A 21,368-nucleotide genomic window follows, 5' to 3' on the forward strand; every position below is an offset into this window, starting at 1 on the left:
ATCGCTGTATACTATATACTATAATTTTGCTCAGTGGCCTCTGTCCATCATGGCCTCCTAATCATCCCCACACTAGTTGGCTTCATCACTCTCCACCAGTAAGCTGGTGTGTGGTGGGCGTTCTAGCGCAATATGGCTGCCGTCGCATGATCCAAGTGGACGCTGCACATTGATGGTGGTTGAGGAGATTCCCGCTTCTATGTAAAGCGTTGAGTGCTGAGAAAAGCGCTATAAATATTTAATGAATTATTATTATTATTATTATTATTATATAGGGCTGTGCCAGTAATCTTGACAACCGCTCCACCGCGGTTGTTAAAGCTCCATATCAGCGATGGCTGAGTAGCACCGGCGGTGGTACATCAAAACACATTTTTTGTATGTGAATGCTGTTTTACATGAATATTATGACGAGTGAAGCACAAAGCTTTGTTTAGAAAAGAAATAATAGGTCACCCTATTATCAGCGAATTTAACAATAATCTATTAGTTATTCCACTGGACATGGAATCTCTTGTTTGTTTTCCCAAATCTTCACTCACGTCTTACTCTTTACACTGAATATGATCAAATCAGAATCGTCCTTTCGTTGCTTCCCTTGGTATTATATAGAAGTTGTAATCAGGCTACTTGTTTGGTCAGGCAAGTAAAATTCTCTTTCACTATGGCGGGCCGCTACAGTCTAGTTAATGAATAGGAAATAATGGTATGAATAATGACCTTTTTGAATTATTATTATTATTATATATTTTTTTTATTATATATATATATATATTTTTTTTTATTATATATATATATATTTTTTTTTTTTTGGTTCATACTGAGAAAAGACATTGTCATTGCAGGGCTTTAGCCTGGGTTTCCCCGTGCTGCCTTGCATGCAGCGCGATTTTATTCACGCTGCTAGGCAGCCTGGACACCATGGACCAGATTTTCCCCTCAAAAAGGGAACCAATCACAGAACGGGGAGGGAGCAGCAAGACGATGACGACGTCTATGCGACACACCGAAGCAGTTTGTTTATATCTATGCATTCAACATGGCATCAGACGCGAAGTTACCTTTCGATGCAGCCTTAGATAGTGTTCTAAGTAGTTTAGAATGCAAGTTTATTTCGTCTTCTTCCTCGTCGAATTTCTGTCGCTCTACATACGTCATCTGGTATAATTGAAACGATTGGCTATGAGCTACGTACAGGCGCATTTGATAGACATTCGTAGCGCCCAATAAACGGCTCTGGGCATTCGTAAACCATGCCTCAAATACGAGAAAATGAACATGTGGTTCCCAGACCACGTCTCAATGAGAAGAGGTCTGACGTTTGCCAGGCTAGCAGAGCTTACTAAACGTAAAAAGAAATGTCCCCATATCCCCCATGATTTTGGGAATACGTTGAAATTCCTCTAACCACTTCTGTTACTATTCTGAGATCAACTCTTAGGGGTAAATTGTAGCATTTCACAAATTTTTTCAGGTTTGCTGTCACAGGACACTCACGAATGACAATTTAAAGCCTTGATTTCATACTATGCTGCCCTATGAGTTGCCAGCTATGCCAGGATGCGATGCAATAAGATTCCAGTAGCAAGTTATTTGTATGTCGACAGATGCGACACGACTGCAGGATGCAAAAAAAATCTATCAAAAATCAGTCAATCAGGTGAGTGTGAACGGGCTCTCTGATAGCACACTGCACTCGCAACGAATTAACAAGTACAATTAAAATTATGAATTTTATTTCATAAATATTACACCATTTTAACATTAAAAAATGTAACTGAAATAAGCTTTGTCATAGACTACACTTAAGTTCACATTGAGTTCATAGTCCGAATGTTCTTGTTTCCTTTAATTTCAATAACTTAATAACTTGTCTCTTGTCGCATCATGTCTGGTTAGGACACAGTGTTAGAAAATACATTTATTCCACATAATGAAATTTCAATGTCTGTTTTATTTCTTGCGTCCCTTGGCCCACACTTTGGGAAATGCTATTTGCTTCTATATCATCCCCTTTTGTCTATTGTCAAAGATACTGACAAGACAATGCTGATAAAGACATAAATCTTGAACAAAATGTAATTTATGCATTAGAACGTCAATGGAATGGGGCCCGTTCCTGACAACTTATTGAAATGAATTGTTCCAACAGTGAATTAAGCTGGAAATCTTTATCGCTTGGGGCAGCTTTGTGGAAAGATAAAAGAATTGTAAAGGAACATTTGTGATTTATGAGAAAAATGGATCTGTGGCATGGAAGCAATAAGGATATTTTTAGATGTTTGTCCCCTCAACATTGCTGTGACCATAGGAGATGCTAGGGAAGATGAGACCAGATCTTCGGATATATCTTGGGAATACTGGCATCTCAGTGCCCCAGGGCTCTCTCATTAAGCGGCTCTTATTTTGCGGGGCGTCACAGTTCGGTGTGTGTGTGTGACCTTGCATGCACTGCGTCGTGAGATTCTGGACCCTTTCAGGGGTTGTCTCTCTATTAGAGTTGTGAACTGAGTAAGTTTGTTATTGTGGGCTGATGGAATCTGCCCTTTCAATTTGTTCTCTGTCTGTAATGAATGTTTCAATGTCTCGGGGCTTGTGGAACAGCACAGCTTTCAGGCACATTTGCTCAGTGGTATGCCATGCGCTGTTGTCAAACCCTGACATAGAGGATCTTAGCCTCGCTGCTCCCAGCCAGAATGTGAGCGAGCGGTGATCTGAGGTCTTTGCCAGCTAGATGAGTGAGAAGGGAGAATTTATGAATGCATTTACTTCCTGCTGTGTGTTAGAGTTTGCGACGAGCACTTCTTTCTTACTGTTGTAATGTAATGCTGACGAGGTGGTTCTTTTTTTTTTTTTTTTTTTTTTTTGTAGGAATTGAAGCAGTTAGCCGTTCTAAGCCACTGAAAAAGATAAGCCTTGTTTTTTCCGAAACTCCCTCCTACAAAGCTACCCTTGAGATCGCTGTAATATTAGATGGAGCAGGAAAGCATTACATCATCTTGGTGTTGTCAAATTAATCAAAAGCAACATTAGCAAAATAGAGACTTGGCCAACAAACTAAAAGACAACTGCTTATGAAGCTGAATATATGCTTAACCTGACTGATTCAGCTACTACATTCTCATTCTCACTACATTCCTTCTTTCTATAGAGGATGGCCTACACAATGTTTGATGGGCCGAAAACACCTCAGGCTTCTGATGGGTTAAGACATTGGTTCTAAACATTTTTGACTCCAAGGCTCCCCATTGTCCACAGCAATATTTAAGACCCTTCAACTAATTAAAATTTGTTTCAGAACTCTCAACTTCAGAAAACCCAACCTTTTGGGTGGCTTTCACGGATACAGGTGTGATCCTTCAGCACAACTAATTCAGTAATATCTGTCTGGTGATAAAGGTAATTTCTGAATGCCATTCCTTTTTGCAGAATGGCTCACAGTGGTAAAAACGCTGATATTTCTGTACAGCTCTTAGGCCGTTTTTACACTGGGCACGTTTGCTGCGGTCCGAGCATAATTGTTTCCAGCGCTGGTCTGGTTTCCTTCTTAACTTGTTTTTTTCGAACCCTGGTGCATTTGCGTTCATCTTACGTCACCACAAACAGGTTACTTTTTCTTTTTTTTTCTTTTTTTTCCTGAACAAGTGCGCACCCGAGTCCCTGTTGCCTTTACATTCACGTGTGGCGATATGGATGAAATCCATACCAGCTTTTCACTTTTTCTAACGGGCGGAAACCAATGAGGAAATTGAATATAAAAGAGAGCTAGAAACGGAAGAGGGAGAACGGGAAAAAACAAAACAAACGTGTAGGTTATGTTATCGGAGTGGGACACACGCTTAAGGCCGTCGTTGCTATTCTTTGCTGGAATTACTGTGCATGCGCTGACTGGGTGCGATCGCCAAAGTGACGGAGAAATTGAGCTCTACTGCATGGTTCGTTCGCCTGCCTGGTGCAACGCAATCCAGCCTGGTTCGTTCGCCTGCCTCAGGTACTAGTGGTGATGTCCATCATCTTTTAACCAATAACCACCTCACGCCAAGTCTCCAAACTCTTTCCCCGGCCCTGGATTTGCGGCCGCTACACAGACTGCTTCACGCAGCCACCACACACACATGCACGCTCATTGCACACACCTATACACAAACACCCGGTTGGATTATTTATTTATTTTTTTTTTTATTTTTTTTTTACATTTCTTTCTTTTCTTTTTCTTTTTCTTTTTTTGTTGAAAACTGAACACGAAAAACTGAGTTTGGAAAAAAACAATGAACTTTAAGACATTAGTGAATCAAGGACTCTCGTGATTTTGTTGTTTGTTTGTGAAATCTTGAACTGAACTTGAACAGCAATCTACTTACTGTCTGTTTACCACATCTTTTGTCATTTGACATGTGAGGCAAAGAAAAAAATACAAACTCTGTGAAAATTTAACTTCGTGTAACCTTTTTTTTTTTTTTGTGCAAAATGTTTTCTTAAAATATATATTTTTTGACCAACCCTTCAATCTCTGAATGTGTCATTTAAGCCCTATTCTATATTGTTGTGGGTATTTGAAGGAATTTATTTTTATTTTTTGTGTAACAGTGGTTTGAGTTATCTTCAGGGAAATTGAGCTTCATTACATATATATATTTTTTTTTACTTGATAAGTTTTACTTGTCTGGCGCCCGAACAATTTACATTTAAATTTATTAAATCAAATTTGGTTTGGGGCTGCCACCGTTACACACACACAAGTCACGGCACAGTTCAAGTGCAACTGAACTCAGACCACCTCCTCCAGGTAGTCTCGGGTTCGGGCCCTCTGTGCGCTCCCAGGTCCACATTACAGCTTTCACATTAGCAATTTGTCATGTGAACAGTTCCCCATTCCGAACTAAACTGCCAGTGTAAATAGGGATGCACCGATCCGATACTTAGTATTGGTATCAGCTCCGATACTGCCATTTTTGCCGGATCGGGTATCGGTCAGACGAGGCCGATCCAAATCCGATATTGTGTGTATACTATTCTGTGTTGTTAAGCCCCACAAAAGGCACACAGACATTATAAAGCACCATAAGTTTTCGTGCACAATATTATAAGTGTTCTGAAGCCATTATATAGTATAATGTGAGATAGAAATTAATATTTAAGTCATTAAATTCAAGATCACGTAAACGTTTCCCTCAGCTGCGGCTGTCAATCATTCTTCATTCTGCATTCAAACAGCGCGTCGCATTCTCGCGTCATCTCTCCTAGATGATTCAATGTTACTATTATTATACTTGATCTGTAGATAAAGGTCTGGTTTTGCATAAAACAACTTTATCTTGCTGGACTTTATTGCTGTAACATAATCATGTTACTTTCTACCAGGTGTCTGTTATCACAACACTGGAGTAAAGTCAGAGCACTATTTGTTCTTCACGCACACAATAACTGAAATTTAAAACGGTTAAAAGAAATACTGAATAAACTATTGCATAGATAGATACTGTATAATACACTACGCATCAATATGTCTTTTCTTTGTGCTTTAAACTTTTCAATGCGGACTCGACGCGCTGCACGCTGTGATTCATGTTGCTTCAAGCGCATCACTTTGCGCTCGGGATGCGCATAAGACAAGAAACCAGCTGCGCTTTGTGCCGCACTGTATTGGATCCTTTCATGTTATAATGACGCAATGAAAGATTATTAATAGCCGTTCTTGTTCTGTCCTATCTATCATATGTTGCTACCTCGTTAAACATCTGTGCTGTACATTTAAAAAATGTCTCAATTTTATAGTAGGCTATATATAAAATAATTAATATTTTTTATTTTTGTTATCTTGTTTTTCATGAATGTATTTTACAGCAATACAAAGAGCAATGTGTTACGTTTTACCAGATTTAGTGTTACACTTATTGTCTCTTATTTGTTCCCCACTAAACGTTTTTTTTCACAAAATGTTGAGATTTTATACAATTATTGTGCACTCGTGATTTTTCTAGACTAAATTTTACTGCTGAATTATCCACTAATCTAGTTTAGGCTATAATAGCATTTATGTCAGATTATGATCATAATTTTTTTTTTTTTTTTATAATGAAGTTGTCTGTTTTAAGAAGATTGTGTTTAACACACAAAATAGTGATTATCAGTTCAACAGAGTAAAAGAAATTCTACTTGATAAAAAAAAAAAAAAAACTGCACTGGTATCGAATCGTTATCGGTCGATACTCAGAATTTTTGGTATCGGATCTATTCTGAAAAAATGGTATCGATGCATCCCTAAGTGTAAAAAAAACCTTAGTTTCAATTGAGCTCCAGTCCAGATCAATGGTGGATTGTTTCCAAAATGCATCAGAGCAGCAGTCCAACAACATCTTATGTTTTCCTTAAACCATTGTTCATCCCTTGCTGTGCCCACACATACCTATAGCTGTTCATTTATGCAGTTTCTCTTGAGAGGTTTAGTGTCTGCCCTCATATTGCCGTTAAATTAAGGTGTTTCACAAAACATCAGTAAATTATTCTCTCACTGTGTAAAACATTGACAGTTCACCACAATATTGTTCTGGCCAATAATAACCTACTCACAGAAGAAGAGTCGACATAACAACCAGCCAGAGTTTCTAGCTTTGTGACATTTAGCCTAGAAGCAGGTAAATGTGAAATCGATGATACCGTAATAATCAGCCAATGTGCAAAGTGGTGGCACTTTCAAGTACTGATACAGCAATCTCTGTGAAAGCTTGCACAGACTACACTAAGCAATTTGTTTAATGTCTTGCAACTTTGTGGTCAGAATTTTCATCCGTCTAAAAGTAATGAGTAGCAATTATTTCATAGGCATTCTGTAAACAGTTCTGACTATAGAGAATATCAAGTTTACTTGATACTAAGTGCCTCTCAAATATCTTTTAAGGATTTTATGCTTGCTCTATTTCTATGTTCGCTACCTCTGAAGAGCTTGTTGTAGCATCTTTAGTACTTTTGTAAACACTCCTTCCTAGCAGATGGATTAAAATTAATTGCACACTCATTTATGGAAGTTGCATAGCAATCAGTCAATCAAATTGGAGCTGGCCAGATCTTGCCAGTTCTGCATGCAATATGCATACAGTCCCTAAGCTGTCCATGGACACTTTCTGAAGCTGAGACTATAGGGTAGGTTGTCAACAATAAGCTTATGTTTCTCTTTTTAATAAACTATGTTCCTTCATTGTCAGTTTATGTGACGTTAATATAATTTGATGTGATTTGGGCATCATACCAATCTCTTCAGCTCAGAACGACATGAAACAACTAATAAAAACACACAAACAGCATTCTCAAGGGAGAACAGCACTTAGGCCTATTAGGCCGTGTCCACCAAAGCGTTTTTTCGCGCGGCTGGCGTGTTTTTTCAATTGTTTTCAATGGGAGTGCCGCGTTTTTAAAACGCCATTAGCATAACGAGGCGCTGAGCGGTTTTTTTCACGCTGAAGCGCTAAGCGCTCAGCGTTTTTTACAGGTCGCCGAGAGTTGAAGAATGTTCAACTTTGGGTAAAACGCAGCGCTCATCACTGTCACTTTTACACAGCCGTCCAATCACAGTGGAGGAGGGGTGGGACAAATACCACACAGACCAACTGTCACAACATTCATTCTGTACAACGACACCAACCAGCAGAGCTAACCGAACAAAATGGATGAAAAATATATTTTTAGTATGAAACAAATTATCTGCGTACAAGTAAACTGTGCTACGGATATTCTATATTAGAGGTGGCACGGTACATGAGAAAACATCCGAACCGTTCGGTTCGCTTGTCTCGGTTCGGAGTATGTGTGTGTCGCACGGTTCGACGAATGCGCAATGTAGCCTCGTGCCCGTGCTAATACAATGCTAAATCATAAATCAGACATATGTAGAATAACATTACGATGTCCAGCAATCGATTTAAATAGTACACTGGGTTTACTTAGACATTTGATGAGATCTACTCAACTATATGTTGTTTTTTTCACGTGAATAAATACATAGATCGACTGTTTCACGTATGTACTTTAATGGTCCAGTGGCAGAACTTTTGCCAAGCGTGTCATAGGTTCTGAGATCTAATCCGCACTCATATATATTTTTTTCTTTTTCATCAAAACCTATTATGTTTATCAGTGGTTGTATATCAAGCAGGGACAGATTTGTGTGAATTTTGTATTGTGATTTCACCGGAACGAATAGAGTAGAGTCTCCTCAACGGATTGAAGCACGCGTCCGAGTGAAGAATGTGCGGCCGCTGTGGCGTGTGCGCGAGCCACAAGAGAACACTGTATCAGCGCCAACGAGCACTTTGATCACTTGATAAAAAAAAAAAAAACACATTTCAGCGCTAGATTGCTTCTTATTTAACAAACGAACAAAACGAATACTTTGATAGTTAACTGGAGATGTTTTATTTATTTTTATATTGGTACATCCGTGCTGCGAGATAGTATCGACCCTGGCAAAAAGTGGTGGGAACATGTCCCACCCGCAAATTACGCCTATGATGCGGAATGGGAAATGAGAAGTTGCATTTTGCAAACACGCCCCATTTATGAAATACATTAATTAATAATTAGATAATTAAGCTATATATCATATGCTTAAGTAAATCTTTGGAGTGTTAAAGATTAAAAGAAAAAATAACAACAAAAACCGTACAGAACCGAAAACCGTGACACGAACCGAACTGTGGGTTTTGTGAACCGTGCCACCCCTATTCTGTATCATAGCAACAAAGCGTCACAACTGAAAAAAAAAAAAAAACGCTCAAGCGCCCACAGCTAGGCGTTTTCAGCAGAGCGTCTAGCGTTTTCAGCTGGCTAAAAACGCTTTAGTGGACACACGGCCTTACTGTTCTTTCTGCATTTGTGTTCAGAATTCAAACATGCACAATTCAATCTATAGCTATAAAGAGAAGATATTTTGCTTGTTCTTGTGATTTTGGTAACCGGAGAATCGCACTGAAGAGGCGTTCACAGGCAAACAAGCAGGTGCTTTGATGAGAGCGGCCTCCATTATGTTTGTGCTCCTCAGAAGCAGCTCAAATCAATAAGTAATCCGAAAGAGAGAGAGTGCTCAGACAGTCTGGGTTGGATGCCAGCTTGATGACTGAAAATTGAATAAGCAGAATGCTCCTGTGCCTGTGAAGAGGGGTTATTTTAGGAACTTACATTTTTCACAGTCTGGAAAAGATTGATTGAATCGTTCGTAAGGGAAAAGGGTTGAATGTGTTGTGCTTTGTGTGTGCACTTTTAAGATGTGACTACTGCAAGCTCAGGCACTGACATAGGTTAATACACTGAGAAATGCTGCATAACTGTAAAACTGTTGAATAAAGAAAACATGCTGTCACAGTGGGAGTCTTGTCAGATAGAGATGGGGCTAGAGGCATTGGGGCATTGTATTTCATCCAAAATTAATGGTGCTCTTTCCGGATTGCTCCCGTTTATGAACTACGCCGTTTATTCAGGAAAAGACTCGTAACTATTTGACATTTAAATGCTTACAGACCTTCACTGGTGTAATTCTGCTTTCAAATCAAGCAGTAAATAAGTCTTAGGTTGTGCTTTGGGTTGTTATCACTGGCAGTAACCACACACTATCCACAGTTAAACATGAAATGGCATTCCCAACAGGACCACCTCCACAGGATGATCAGCTTAGCCCATTACAGCCATCACTCATGCCCAGCCCACTTTGAGAGTCCTATAGGTGTACACGTTACAATTAACTGCATAAGTTTGCACCCTCTTGCAGAATCTGCAAGATGTTTATCATTTAATAAATAAATAAAAGGAATCACAAAAATTGTTTAGTCCAAAATTTTCTGAGGAGACACGATCACTTTATATGATGAACAGATTGAATTTAGGCTTTTATTCACTGTAAAACAGAGTGAACAGTATATTTATTTAACTGAATCGAAGCCTTTGTTGATTTACAATGGCACTATTCTATGGTATGGTTTTAATACATTATGCAGCCTTAGAAAGTCTAATAATGCATTTCATGAATTCTCACCTGTGGAGTGTTACTTGCTGTATTTTGATGGTTCGACACTGGTAAATTGCAATCGAGGATTTTTTTTAAATCGAGTACTCAAATTTAATCAAGGAACTGTGACAGTCCTACTGTTTTTGTTAATGAGCATAAATTTACATTGCATCCTAACTCAAACTACTACTGTCAACTCAAGCTACGGTCAAATTTAATCTCTGTTCTAAGTGACAACGTGTAATAATATTACATACAGCCAGCACTGCAAACTGTGCCGAAGATACGTGCCATCAAAGTCAGGCAACATAAACCTGTTTCATGATTTGAAACGCTATCACCCACATGCAGAAACTAAGAAATTTATTTTTCTATTAAGATATTTATTTTAAGGAAAAATGACTGAAAAAGGTTACAGCATTCAAAAACATGAAGCGTTTGTCATGTTCTGACAATAAAGAGTAGTTTAAAACCACAATTATTGATCTGGTTTCTACAACTTTCACTTAGTTGCAAAATCCGCCTTTAAACTTGAAAGAAATATAGATTTGACATTCATCGTGATCATTTTCATTAGAGACTAATATGATTTTTTTATTTTTTTTATTGTAATAGTAGACATGTTGCTCTGTTACTATATAGCAGTATGTAGTATATGCCATTCTGAACACATCCTAAGATTTCTTGCATAAGGCAGCGACTTTAACATGCCACTCTGACAACCACACACACCTCCAGCTCAGCACAGTATGTGCAACTGCGAGGCGCTGATCCTGCCATGTGTGTTCACATCAGGACAGACGTTGATGGAAAAGGTCATCAGTTGATGGGAGAGAAGCACATATGGTCTCTCTACCTGAGATGCTTCTCCACAGTAGCTCATCCTATATGCTGTTTGTATAGCAGATACAAACCCAGAGCACATGCATACTGTACATGTTTGTACTTTATTCTGTACACCATTTGTTTGGAGACACTGACAAAACCTCCACCTGAAAGCACTGTCATGATGTCCACAGAGACAGGGAGAGATTGTTTTTATTGGTACTTTCATTAATAATGGATGCAGCATGCCAGAGCTCCTAAGGACTTTTAATAGATTTACCTGCAAGAGATAGTGATGCTTCACACAAGTGCATCAACCTGGATAAAAACAACTTACACTGTCAGCAGCAGGTCCTGCTGAATACCACATGAAGCACCTATGGAAAATGGTTGCTTCATCATTCAGATCCGCTGATATTTAATCATATTCAATCTAATTGATATTCGTTTTCCCTAAACCTTATTTGTTCTCGCGTGTCAAGCAAGCATGGTTGACCTTCTGTGTTTGCAATATTTGATAAGCTCTATGTTGATTGATTTGTTTTTATATATGAATAAAAGCCTATTAAATCTGTTTATCATATAAAGCTGTTTATATATTATGCTTCTTCAGAAGACTTGTGTCCCAATTGATACACTATTCAAGTAGGCTATACTGTATAATTTAAACTGGGAACATAATGTGTATTTTTTGTGTGTGTGTACTTGTTTTATTTTATTTTTTGTCTGTACAATGACATGTCATTGAGGTTCAATGTTTTGGACCCCATTGACTTTAATTGTTTTAGTAACACAAATTTATGAAACTGCTGTTACTTTTCTAAATGAGTTTTGCTTGATGGGCGAAATGGTGCAATTGCTAAAACGCCTAACGCCTATGTTTGATTTGGGTCCACCTATCAATGGCTTCACATCCACCCAGAATGCCCTAGCAACTGCTTAGCAACCACCCACAACACCGTAGCATTATGGTGGCAACTTTTGCATGTGCACTCACGGGTCACTTTTTTTTTGCATATAACCCTTTGGCTTGAAAATATAATGTAGCTACTATATGCAAGTATAATGTATTCTGTAGCACCGAGCAGTTCAGTTCTCTTGGATGTGGCTGCTGTGAATGTCTTGAGTGTATGTGTATTTTGTTTCTGGTAGGCTGTGCATGATACTCTGTATGTCTGCATGTGCTCTGTGGGTTTTCTCAAGAGACGACCTTGAGGGTGTCCTCTCCTTCTCGTGATATGGGAGGGGCAAGCTGTGGGAAGGGAAATGTGATCAGGGCTCCAATGACTTGATGGATAAAACATTGGGATTTCGTTCGTTTTTCTCAACCCTTCAGATAACTACAATGGAAGCGATGATGGTGCTTGTGATAAAACATCACGCCGCTATTGCTGTCATTTATGGTAGATTACTTCTTAATGGGAAGAGCTGTTAGTTCCTTGTGTTTTAATGAGCTCTTCAGACTGAAAAATGAGTTGGCAGTTGAAGATTTAAGCCGTTTTTGATGCATTTTCACAGCAGACGCTTTCATCACTGGTGTTTGCTTTGAAGGATAATATGGGTGGAAAAGTCTGTCTTGCATTACCCCTTAGGGTAACACCTAAGGTGTTTTTGGGATCCTTGATGTTTTGACATGCCCTGACATTTGTGCTTTTTTCAGTTGCTTATAAACATATTAATGGCAAAGGTGTCATTACATTCTATTCAGCACAACAGGGCTACCATATGTGAGCAACATGTTTGTATTTTTGAGAGAATAATGTTTATGCATGGTTATTGAAAAAACAAACAAACAAAAAAGTTTCTGAAAGAAGGTCACAAAACACAGCCTACTAAATATGTGTCCACAAGACTTTTGACTAATGGATGGTGTCGCCTTGAGTTTTTGCTTCAAAATTATGTGAATATCATCCTGCCTATTCATTCACATAAAACAATGCATTGATGTAAATTTTGTAAGACGCTTTGTTTGGAAAGGCAATATGCGTGGGGGTGTGAATGATCATGAATAATGCTGTGATTCACACCTGAAAAGACAATGACCTTTCAGTCAGGTATGCGTGAATCAATCAATCAATCAATCAATCAATCAATCATATAGTTATAATCCAAATATATATAGGGCCATTCTACAGAATGGGTTCAAAGTTAGAGTTGGAAAAACATCTTGAAAAAATGTAAAAAGCATACATTTTATCATGCGTATTTCAAAGTTAAGGAGTCATTAGTTTGAATATACACTGTAAAAAGTTTAACTATTATTTACTCAATTTTATTGGTGAAACATTTTTACACTCAAAAAAATTGAGTAAATTTTAAAGCTGTGAAATCAATGAAATATACTGTATGAATTGAGTAAATGCAAGTAAAAAAATTAAGTAAATCTGAGTAACTGCATCTGGTACATTAACAAATAAAATTGAGTAGAAATAATTTAACATTTAAACATTAAAAAAACAATATTTATGAGTAATATTAACTGTTTTTATTAATGAGTAATATTAACTTTTTTATTTTCTCTAAACCTTTGTAAAAATAGTACTCCAGACAACCACCATTATACATTACATTGGCCTTTATTTTCAATGAGTACAGCAATACAGCACATTTTAGACTGTTTTTTCATGTATACAATATTGCCTGCATTTAAACTTATTTAACAAGTAAAAATGAAATATTTAAACATTCAGGTAGCCAAATTCAAGTGTAATCAACCACTCTGTTATCCAATATCCACCGAATCTGCGCTGGTCCTCGTGCCGGAGACAGACTCGCGCTCTGCGGGTGAACTTTGAACTTCATACCGCCGTCTTGCATTTCACTCACAGTCACTGTCTGAGGCACAGCCGAAATATACTGCGAGCGACTGACATAACCTGCCAATAAACAAAAAGTGATAGTTCTGAGGACATTTTATCATCCAAATGATAATAATTATATTCATTATCATTATGAAAGTCAGTCATGTGTTTATGCAAAGCGTTTCAATCACGCAAAAAGACAAACGCGGCTCTCGTCTCGTTTAGGTGTCGAATTACGCCTCTGTAGGCTATGTTGTTTTGCATTAAATATGATTTAAAGCACAGTAATGATTTTATAGATAAAATAAAACATACACCAACCTGAATTTCACAGTGAAAATGCACCAAATCTGCGACGCTGAGAAGAGAGCTGTTGTTCTTGACTGGAGAGTTCAAACAGCCACGCTCACTCCAACCGTCGAGTTTTCGTCACGTCAGAGGGTGGGGGAGGGGGGCATTGTTTTAATTGAGTAAACTTACTCAATTTTAAGAGCGTGTTAAATATATTAATAATATTGATTTGAATTAAGTAATTTTTTTGTTTCTTGAAACAGATCAGTTTAATTAAACATTCTCAAATATTTTGATAGAAATTTCACATATATATTAAGTATATTATAAAGAAATAATTGGTTAGTCAAATACTAAATTATTTTATTGAAAAAAACTTAAATATATCTGTAAATTTTAGATAAAATTAACTGTTGGATTTTTACTCCATTATTTTGGTATGTTTAACTCAAACAATCAAGTAAACGATATACAGAGATTTTATTAAGTTAATAAAGTTAAAAATTTCTGTAATATTTACTAAGCCACAGAATAATTTTTTACAGTGTACATTGGAACAAACATTATAATAACATCTTTGTTGATAATTCAATATCTAATTTTTTTTTTGACAAAACATCCTATACTATGTATTAACATATGAGCAGAAATTGTTTGATGTGGTAGTAGTCTATTTTACAGTAAAAACTTTATAATCTATCCAAAACTAGTCAACGAAATCTTGTCTAAACATTCAAATTTCGTCTGTAACATTGTTTTTATGATATATTAATATAGGGCATATAAATGTTAATTTGCAGTTTAATACGTTGCTTTAGACATGTTATTTCAACATATTTCAGTCGATTTTTACTCATCTCAGTATAGCAATTTAGTTTGGGAAAAGCTAAACTAGTAGATGTAAAAATAGCATGTTTATTAATGTAAGTGCCTATAGTAAACAACAGTGCGCATCTGTGCCATTCATTCACCCGTAGACACGTGATTCATATTTAAACAGTCTGTTTGCGTTTTACAGACACTATTCCATATCGCGATTAGAACAAAGCACTTAAGAATAAGGAACTTACTATTCACAATCCTCAGCTGGATCCGTTGCTCCTCGAAATGAAACTGAAACCAGCTCTTCTGAGGTTAATTTTTCCAGGATTATATTTCTATTATGCTATTATTATTCCTCATAGCAAAACTTGATGAGTTTTATCGAGTTGATGTGGCCGTTTACAGGTTTTCAAGGATCGCCTCGGATCATTTGCGTTTCAATAGCGTGCGCTCTCCGTAGGCGTGTTCACATTAGCAGATAATGAGTTGCCATGAGAACGACTGACATCTCTCTCTTTTCATACAGATTACATATACAGAGAATATTTGTTTTCGTTTTGAATTAGATCATTTAAAAGAAGAAAAATGTTTATAAACATATATTGCTCATGTATGTGTGAATGGTATTCTCTGAGTTTTAAGTTTAGAGACGTGCTCCAAAAAAAACATTCACGGAGAGAAATCAGAAATCATACCCTGTTTATTTTCTTTATTTTACAAAAGCACAATGTTTTGTTTCGATTGTAAGTGGACATTTTACAGTTTTATTTTTTCATATTTCTTAAGTCTGTATGACCTTAAATGACAGTTAGTCTATTTTGCTGCTATGTGAAAAAAATCCTGCAAAACGCTGGGCCTATAAATGACCCAGAATATCATGGAGGCTTCCCATCCCCAAGAACCACTCATGTAGTTTTCAGAAAATGTATTTGGATAACATTTCTAAATTTTATTTTATTTTTTTATTTTATAAAAAAGTTGACATTTTTGTCCATACAATGGTCCTCATTCATGAAACTTTAGTACATTCGGAGCAATTTGCAAATAAAACGGATCTTCCCAAAAACTCTCCTCCAGATTCTCTAACACTTTGTGAACATCAGATTTAGTAGTTAAATGTGTGAATTTTAGGCAATAATTTTTTTTTAGGTTATATGCGATGTATAATCTTGTTAAAGTAAACTATCATTCAGGAACTGAACCGGTATCGGAGTCAAGGTATCGATACCAAATGTTTTTTGAATGATACCCAGCCCTACTTGGCAATATCCAGCAACCACTCACAACACCGTAGCATCATCGTGGCAACTTGTGGTTGTCAAATGGTTGTCCCCATCAGTAGACCAAAAGTACTGAAGAGATTTCATTTGCTTTAGAGTGGCAGCTGCCTGTATAGATTATGGCATGATGTTGATTTAATTATGCAAGGGTTTTTTTTGGTAGTGTGGCCCTGACAGTGAGCATCTTGTACCATTGGGAATTTTTTGACCTACAGGGCTGCCCGGGTCACAAACAGGGCTGCCATGACAGAATGTACTGACGTGTGACCTACCCAGCCATGTGTTTGTGAGGTTTTGATGTTTAGTGATTTTGCTCTAACAGGCTTTGGAGGCATATAAACCAGATTTAAAGGAATGTCCTGGGTTCAATATGGATTTAAGCTCTGTCTTCTGCATTTGTGGCAAAATGCTGATTATCACAGTAAATGATTTTGGACTTGTCCCTTTGTTCTTGTCAAACATAAAAAGCATGGTTACAGTGAGGCACTCACAATGTAAATACACAGATCCAGGCAATAAATACAATAAATATAAAAATAATTTAAGGTTTCAAAAGTATAGCCATAAGACTTGTGTTATTGTTAGACTAGTGTAGTGGTTCTCAAACTTTTTTTTGGCTGCGCCCCCCTTTAAACATAAAAAAAAAAAAATCTAGTTTCACTTTGTAATGTCATTAATTCATATAACAGTAAGAGAAAATAATAGAACAGAAGTTAACTTTTAATTTAAATAAACAAAAACATTTAAATATTTCAGTGATGCTTTGGATGAACAATATATAAAAGTGCCAATATATAACAGCTTTTGACAGCGCCTCATGTCACGAGCTCAGCTTCTTGTTCATCTCACCGGAACGGAGGAACATCTGCAGAGTGGCGCATTCACAATAGCAATAGCAATAATTCAATAGCAGCTTGTGATTTGTCCGCTGAAGTGGAGCTTTTCTATGGCGAGCAACTTCTGTGTTGAGCTTGTTTTAATGGTGACAAGTCAACGGTCTGAAGAAGAACAATTCAGTGCAATTGCCGTTCGATGGCGCTTTATAAAGGCAGAGCGTTATTCACGCACTTGAATGCTGTTGCAACGGCTGGGTTTTTTTTTTTCACGCCCCACACTTTGAAAACCACTGGATTAGTGTTAACTGCTTAATTACCTTGTCTGTTATAGTTTAGTTTATTTATTGGACGCATTTTTACTTTAGACAAATTTCACTGCAAGAATGTATCTCATGATAAGTGAGAAAACTTATAATATTATATAAGCCCTTTATTTATTGGTTCTCTTTTGTTGCAATTCAAAATTCAAAGCATTAGAGAAATTTCACTGCAAATGGATGTTTCATAGGGGAAGTGACCCCATGTGTCAGGCAAATTTTTAAAAATGTATTTGCTTTTTTAATTTACATTTTAACTACACTACAACTATGATATTTTTCTAGAGACTGGTATATTGGGTGTGTAAATCCATATTCAACCCACCCAGATCCAAGAGTACTAGGTGTAGCAAGCGAGGCATCCCGCTAGCAAAGCTCAATACTGGATGCATCACTGAATAGTCTCTGAGCTTACTATACTGCTTACGTGCTATCATCTATCAGTAATTTTCGTTCCTATTTCTAAATTTAGCTTTTTCCCATGGCTGTGGTGTGTCAGTGTGTGAAATAATAAATGCAGTCCCATGCACTGGTGACCATGTGTACTACATACAATGCATTTTTCTTGTTTTATGATTATGTAGTATGTCCCTGTAGGCATAATTTATATTCTGTTGCTCACACATTCCAATCGTTCTTTGGACTGTACCATCATTTCATGGAAAGTGACAACTTGTGCCAAAGTGACTCTTTCTTTCTTATTTCCAATGCAGCCATCCTCGAGTTCCCCATGGATGTATTCACCAACAGACAGCGTACACAAGGAGCTGTTCTGCTACACATATTTGCGGTAGGCAAACTTTGTGTGTGCACGTCAATCAACATCTAGCCTTGCTCACCAGTTGACCTTGTCATCCAGGATAAATGGTGCATGTCTGACAATTTTATGACAATTATAAATAGTTTGTCAGCTTTTTTTGTCATTTGTGACTGGTCATGAGTTTGCCACTATGAGTTCACAGCACTGAGGCCACCCTGTCAGCAACTGCTTGTAGAACAGAAGATCACTTAGACACCGCTTTAATTATTTCTGCACATCAACCCCATTATGGTGCATCTCATTCTTGTCTTTCTTTAATGGGTTTATTGTGGTTTCTGATTTCCATTTCAGGCTTTATATATGTTTCTGGCCCTTGCTATTGTCTGTGATGACTACTTTGTGACCTCTTTAGAGAAGATCTGTGAGGTAAGAATAAATGTACAGCGGTAACAATGAGCTGTTCTTCTAAACCCAGAATTCCCCACATCATCCTTTAATGTCGAATGGTAGTTAAGGTTATACTAATATGCAACTCTATTAGGTGTAAGTCAGGATGGTTGGTTTGTGTTTTTTTGCATGTTGACTGCGTGCTGTACTTTAGCCATCAAAGCATCGCCTTTGTAAAAAAATCACTGTCTTTGACAATAAATTTCAAGACAAATTACTATACAACTTCTCATGCGTAATCCTCTAAAATCTGTTATTAAAGATTATAGTTATTTAGCGGTTTTATTTGTTGAATGTCAATTACTCTGCATTTAGTTTCAAAATATCCATTTAGTTTCAAGAAATATGTCTGATCAGTGACATGACCCTAAAACCAGCCTAATTTTACAGTGTTCCTTAAAGGAATAGTTTACCAAAAAAAAAAGAAATGTGTGGCATTTATTTACTCCCTTCATGTAGTTTGGAACCTGTTATTTTTGTAGTAAACAGTGTAATTTTTGAAGAATTTTTATGGACTCATAAAGACTGACATTTTTACATATCATAGTTCTTTTGAACTTTTTATTAATCAAAGAAAGTAAAAATCTCCTTTTAGAGTGAATGACTAGCAACTCTAAAAGGAATTGTTCGTGCAACCCACTGACAGTTTTGCACATCTCTAGAGTCTATTTAGACCTTTTAATTATGGCCTTCGCACATCCTCTGCGTGAATTTGTATGTTCCTCCCATCCATTAGAAACTGCACCTGAGTGAAGATGTAGCAGGAGCGACCTTCATGGCAGCTGGAAGCTCCGCCCCAGAGCTGTTTGCCTCTATAATTGGTGAGCCACACGTACAGCTTATGCATTAGTCATGTGTTGACAGTTGCTGTGGATTAGAACCCTCTTGTTTTCTGCAGGTGTGTTCATTACACATGGAGATGTGGGTGTGGGTACCATAGTGGGCTCAGCTGTGTTCAACATCCTGTGCATCATCGGCGTGTGTGGGATTTTTGCGGGGCAGGTGAGCAGTTTTCTGAGCTCTGTATTACAGCTTCCCTCCTTCAGAACTGCTGCAACTCTTGACCTTTTCATGTTTTCATCTGAGCATTGCAATGTGAAAATTACTCTCCAGACTTGCTGTTGTTTTCTCTCTCTCTCATTCTCATTTCAAAGAGTGGAATTTTTGAAAGCGAATGTTTAAAAATAAATCAATGGGTTTAAGATACTATGGTTACTTTTGTGAGGTCTAAGAAAGACCTTTTTAAAGTACACTGCTGTGATGTTTTTTTCTTTTGAGAAAAACTAAGGCCTGGGGCCAGTTGCATAAACACAGCTATTATGTTAAGACCATTAAAAACTTGTTTGACCAACTAGAAGTTAGTTAGGGGTAATCAGTAGGGCTGTTGCGGTGAAGGAATTTCCCTTGTGGTAATTTTGAGTGGCTCAATAGTGCAATATGCGGTATTATCGCCATTTATTTATTTATTTTGATTTATTTGTTGCTAGGCTTAAGTGCAAATCCACGAAGCCTCTGTACAAATCACCATGATAAAAACAGTCTTGTTATTATTATTAACTTTTTTAACATTCAATATACATGCACAAAGTTCAAAACAAGAAGAGTATAGCCTTATGAAAAAGGAAAACGCGAATATCGCGGTTGCTGCGGTTACTTGCATTCCTCTGCGGTTGGCTTGTCAGTAGCGCGATACTACAATATTGTGGTTATCGCGACTGCCCTAGTAATTAGGGTTGCAAAATTCTGGGAATTTTCAAAGATGGAAACTTTCCATGGAAATTAATGGGAATTTAAGGGAATTAACAGGAATTTATGGGAATAAACTGGGAATTTTCAAAGTTGAGGGTTGCAGGGATTAAAGTTCTCCGTCGCTACGACGGATTTCCGTTAATTGCAGCAAGTCCATGACGGATTTCCGTCATTGCGGGTTCCAGTCTGTCCTTAAAGTCTTAAATTCACTTTTCATAATTTTAAGGCCGTAAATAGGCTTTCATTTCTCAAATAGTGTAATAAATATCTTAATTTTAGTTTGAATAGGTCTTAAATTAAGGAAAGACGAGGTGTATTCACCCTGCTGAGGGGGATGTGATCAAAGCCTGGAGTGGAGCAAAAGCACGTTCCTCTCTCCACTCTAAGCACTCTGTAATCACTCCGCTCATAGTCCACTCCGGGTTTTCAATTACCGCTCACGGAAAGTGCATGTCAGTCTACAGCTGAGCGCTGAGGTAGAACTATATTTCAGTGACACACTTATAATGCAGGTAGGGCTGGGCGATATCGATATAAAAAATATATCGATATATTTTTTAAATGCGATATGGAATTAGACCATATCACATCGATATAGTTCAAATTTGCGCTGTGATCCTTGCTCCCCGCGCCTCCGCTCCTCCTTTTCCACACTGCGTGCGTGTTTAGAGCATGTTATGTTATGAGAGGCGAATCATGACTACTTCAGAAAACCCAGCACAATAGGAACTACCAGGCAGGCAGTGACATAAGTGTACGCTGAAATAAAGTTTTTCACCTCAGAAAAACTGACTTTCTTGTCCTGTCAGTCGTTATCCTGTTCTCGTAGCGCACACTCAATTGCACGCGCAAATTCAGCGGCGCGCGCTGTATTGCTTCACTGATCAAGTGCAAAAGAAACTACGAGCATGCAACGCCGTTACGTTGTAAATTACACGAAATAAAAGTAATGCAGGTATGATTCTCATTCTATTCACCAGTTTCCATGTTTCATTAACAGTTATTGTTAATATTGTGTATTCACCATGGTAACTGTCGTTTCCATATAACCCCAAAATGCCACTATTTTTCTTTGTGTTATTTTTTATATTTTTAAATGACTGTAGTGGCTCATACCAACATTGTATTAACAAAAACTAGTTTGGGACTGCTATTTAATAGCTTTAGCCTAGGCCTAATGTTTACAGTGCTATGCATAAGTTTAGACACCAATACTAAAGTTGACTAAAAAGAGGAATAAAAAAAT

General features: G+C 37.4%; 1 protein-coding gene and 1 long non-coding RNA gene across 6 annotated transcripts in view; one reads left to right on the forward strand and one right to left on the reverse strand.

Moving 5' to 3' along the window:
- slc24a4a (solute carrier family 24 member 4a) overlaps positions 1 to 21,368 on the forward strand; it is a 54,991-nt gene that overhangs the window by 10,495 nt on the left and 23,128 nt on the right. For 4 of the 5 annotated variants that reach the window (XM_081347684.1, XM_081347683.1, XM_081347681.1 and 1 more), the window contains 4 exons: positions 17,880 to 17,956; positions 18,278 to 18,352; positions 19,110 to 19,194; positions 19,272 to 19,375. In XM_081347684.1, coding sequence (XP_081203810.1) covers positions 17,880 to 17,956; positions 18,278 to 18,352; positions 19,110 to 19,194; positions 19,272 to 19,375 — 341 coding nt within the window. The remainder of the gene's footprint in view (positions 1 to 17,879; positions 17,957 to 18,277; positions 18,353 to 19,109; positions 19,195 to 19,271; positions 19,376 to 21,368) is intronic. The other variant, XM_081347685.1, reaches the window with a different exon arrangement.
- LOC308679872 lies at positions 13,377 to 14,060 on the reverse strand. The gene is made up of 2 exons (XR_014028864.1): positions 13,942 to 14,060; positions 13,377 to 13,695 (listed from the first exon to the last, which is right to left on the reverse strand). It is a non-coding gene; the product is annotated as an uncharacterized lncRNA (long non-coding RNA).

The sequence above is a fragment of the Scardinius erythrophthalmus genome, assembly GCF_964197995.2.
Source record: "Scardinius erythrophthalmus genome assembly, chromosome: 19".
Taxonomy (NCBI): domain Eukaryota; kingdom Metazoa; phylum Chordata; class Actinopteri; order Cypriniformes; family Leuciscidae; genus Scardinius; species Scardinius erythrophthalmus.